The sequence below is a fragment of the Teleopsis dalmanni genome, unplaced genomic scaffold (genome assembly GCF_002237135.1).
Source record: "Teleopsis dalmanni isolate 2A unplaced genomic scaffold, ASM223713v2 unscaffolded_contig_1112, whole genome shotgun sequence".
Lineage (NCBI taxonomy): Eukaryota > Metazoa > Arthropoda > Insecta > Diptera > Diopsidae > Teleopsis > Teleopsis dalmanni.
In genome coordinates, this window is record NW_024032494.1 from 1 (window position 1) to 3,744 (window position 3,744).

General features: G+C 33.6%; 2 protein-coding genes across 2 annotated transcripts; one reads left to right on the forward strand and one right to left on the reverse strand.

The window, feature by feature from the left end:
* Positions 1–254: 254 nt before the first annotated feature.
* Positions 255–2,296, reverse strand: LOC119663919 (the record flags this gene model as incomplete). Its single annotated transcript, XM_038073509.1, has 5 exons — positions 2,229–2,296; positions 1,792–1,979; positions 1,240–1,733; positions 1,092–1,177; positions 255–911 (listed from the first exon to the last, which is right to left on the reverse strand). Coding segments are annotated over exons 1-5 (1,493 nt in total), but the record flags the coding sequence as incomplete, so codon positions are not given.
* LOC119663920 (mitochondrial ribonuclease P catalytic subunit-like) lies at positions 2,249–3,744 on the forward strand. The gene is made up of 3 exons (XM_038073510.1): positions 2,249–3,480; positions 3,536–3,672; positions 3,714–3,744. The coding sequence occupies exons 1-3, from the start codon at positions 2,341–2,343 to the stop codon at positions 3,742–3,744; spliced, it is 1,308 nt and encodes a 435-aa protein (XP_037929438.1). The 5' UTR covers positions 2,249–2,340.

Sequence of the window (3,744 nt, forward strand, 5' to 3'; positions counted from 1 at the left end):
TATATATATATATATATATGAAATAATGTATGTATATACATATTAGTAATAAAAATTATTTTAAGAATTCTTTGTTTTTATTCAAAAACATGAGTTGTTGAATTTTTGAGCTTTTTAATCTGCTTCTCCGGTCTGATATTAATTGTCCACTTTTCGAAAAAATTCGTTCTGAAGGAACTGAAGTAGTTAAAATTGATAAATATTTTCTTGCTAGTTCTGATAAATGTGGGTAAAGCAAAGCTCTCTGCTTCCACCATTCAAGTGGATTTGATTTTCGATCAACTAATGGCTCCTCTAAGTACATTCGTATCTCGATTATAGCTAAGGCTGTTGGAGTTTGAGTTTGACTACCCACCAAGGAGTCATCAAAATCTTGCCAAACTAAATCCTCGTCATCGTTTCTTGAAGTACTCCTGGATTCATTGCATAGCCTTTCATTCGATATACTCTTATTATTAATAAGAGCAGTTATTTCACTTTGAACTCTTTGTTTTATAGTTTGAAAGGCGATATCACTTGAAAAGGCTTTTTTTTTAAACCTGGGGTCCAGAAACGCTGCTGTCGCCATTAAGGAGTTGCCTTCCAAATTAACAAATCTGGTGGAAATAGAGTCCTTAAGTGTTTCAGCCATTTTTTTCCCTTCTATTGATGTTATTTCCTTAGAAAGTTTGGTTAAAACCGCATTCAATCCTCGTACAATATTAATTACTTTAGATAGAGTGACATTATTTTCTGAGCTCATTTCCGTCGTAATTTGTTCGAATGGTTTTAAAATATTTAAAATTTCTTTTATAATACAGCAATCATTTTCCGTTAGGGCCTCCAGTGGAATGCGTAAAATACCAATAGTAGCTGATATAGCTTCAGTTATTTTTATAATCCTATCGAACATATAATAGGTTGAATTCCACCTAGTTGGGCAATCATTTTTTAATTTTAAAACTGTTGAATTTAAGGACAACTTCTGTTGCGCTTGAAGTTTAGTAGTTTAGTTTTTTGATTTTAGTCTAATATGCTCAATATTTTTTAAGCCTTTTTGAATTATTAAATTTAATGTGTGAGCGAAGCATGGAACATGACACCATCCACACAAAGTAACAGCACGTATAATATTTGCTGCATTGTCTGTTGTTACAGCAAATATTTTATTAGTCAAACGCCATTCATCTATTATTCGCTGTAAGAATTACGTTTTGTAAAATAGCATTAAAACCAAAATTATTTGCCTTAATTATGTACCTTAATTTCTGCTGCCAAATTTTCTGAGGTATGCTGGAACCTACATTCCACGCAGCTAAGCAAACAGGAGTTAAATTTCCAATTTTGGGATATGAAATGTGCTGTCACAGCCAAATAGCTTTCATTAGCATTAGAAGTCCACATATGTGTTGTTAATGAAATAGTTTTAGCTTCTTGTAAGATATCTAATATTGATTCTTTCGCTTTATTATATTTTTCCATAAGAAAAGTTGTACTAAATGTTGTTCTTGATGGAAACATATAAGATGGTTCGAGACCCAACACGAGTTTACGAAAACCAGTGTCATTAATAATAGAAAATGGCTGTACATCTTCAACTATTACATCCAAAATTAAGTTGTTAATCTTTATTTGACGTGGGAGTGATAATGGTCGCATTACAAAACTTTCAAGAGAAGTTTGCGTTATTCTTGGTGCAGCCACCAAACCAGAGGTTGATGGAACTACCGTTGGTGAGTTAGTGCTGCTACTCCCTATATAGTAAATGAACTTGCTTTATCATAGTGAAACTATATATAAAATTTGCTTTACCTTCGCCAAGTACTTCATGGAAAGCAACTTCACGATTCCGTTTAACGGCGCTTAGGACCGTGGGATGCTTAATGTTTAAATGCTTTCTCAAATTTGAAGTAGAACCACCTTTTATTGAATAGTTTGTTCCACATAATCTGCATTTAGCTTTTTCACTTCCTACTGGTTCAAAATGAATCCAAATTTCACTTTTTTTATTATTAATATTTTCACACATTTTTAATAAATTTGAAAACGAACAAAATTTTTGAATAAAGTAGTTGTTATTAAACCGCGAAAACAGCTGTTGAAAGTAATCGTTACCAAATACTCAAAAGAGTAGGTAAAACGAATACTACTCATTGGTAAAATGAGTAAAAGTAACGAATACAATAAAAAGTTTGTATTCGTTACTCCGGTATTTCTTGAGTAACGAATACAAAGTAACGGATAATTACTTTTTTGGCACTACTACATCACAAGGCAATTTTGTAAACAAATAGCAGCTGATTAAGTTCAAACACATTGCCAATGATAATAAATAATAGATAGGATTATTTTAAAACGAAAATGAATAGCTTAAAATTTCTAAATTTCAAAACGACAATAAAATTCTGCAATGAGAGAAGTGCATTACTTCAGTCAATACGAAGAGGTGGGATGTTCAAGCGATCGCCTGCTTTAAAATTGCAAGCTGCTGCACTGCAGGATTTGTATACGAATTTTTTTGATAACCGAACTGAACTCAGCGTAGAGGAGTGGCAAGAAGCTAAACAAGCACTTGTAAATAATAACAAATATATATCATCAAATAACGTAGATGCTATGATGATTGGTTTATTTAAATACGGACACCAGCTTCCATTAGCCAAAGATTACTTGAAGTACTTGAAGAAGATCAATGTTGAACCCAATGTGGCAACACTCGGGCGACTCTTACGAGTTTACAATACAGCTTATCATGAACGAGGTGGTTCCATTGATTCGCTGACACCAGAAGAACAAAATGAAATTTTATCAATATATACACACTTCAGAAGCAAGCATGACGTGTTTGACACCACCACTTGTGAAAACCTTATACATGGGCTTGTGGCCACAGAGCGATTTGGCGACTGTAAGGAGTTGATTGAAATGGCGAAACTTACAGCAGTGCCAACGGTAGCAGCGTATTCCGAAGTAGCTGTCAAAGCTTTTAGCACAAATGATATGTCATATGGTTGGCAAATATTGGATGAGATGGTCACAGCGGGCAAGCAGCCAAGATGTGAAGTATTCATTGCTTACATTGAACAAATAACAAAGAATTCAGACAAGAGTTTCCAGCATGAATTTGAGAAATTGTTAGAGTTTTTTGGACAGCATGATATCATCATAAGTGAGAAAGTAGTTGATTACATCACGAGCCTAGAGAACAAAAATTTGCTTAGCATTACAAAATCTAAACTTAGCCGCTCGGGCAAATGTAGAAACTGCAATAATCAAATGGAAAATATTTCTGTCAGTGCTGCAGATTTTGCTAAGCTTAGTAATTCGTTTTTAAATAAAGTTCTGATTAGAAATGATGTTTTTCAAAAATCGACGCCTCAGGAAGTTGACAGATTTAAAGCATTCGTTGCCGAAACCGCACCGTACGATTGTGTCATTGACGGACTCAATGTTGCATACTCAATGGGTATCAAGAAATCCCCGGCTATGTTGGCTAACTTGGTAGGGTGTTTTATGTAGTTTTTATATTATTTTTAAATGAATTATATTTTGTTAGGTTACTAATGTGGTGAAATATTTCAGTAGCCAAAACAAGCATGTCCTGATACTAGGCCGAAAGCATATGCAGAATTGGTCAAAGACATCCTGGAATTACATATACAAAAATGCTAGTGTGTTTCTAACAAATAATCTGTAAGTCTTTCTTTTCTATTTGTTAAGCGGTATTTTTATAGATGCCGTAATTGTGATTTACAAAATCTCTAA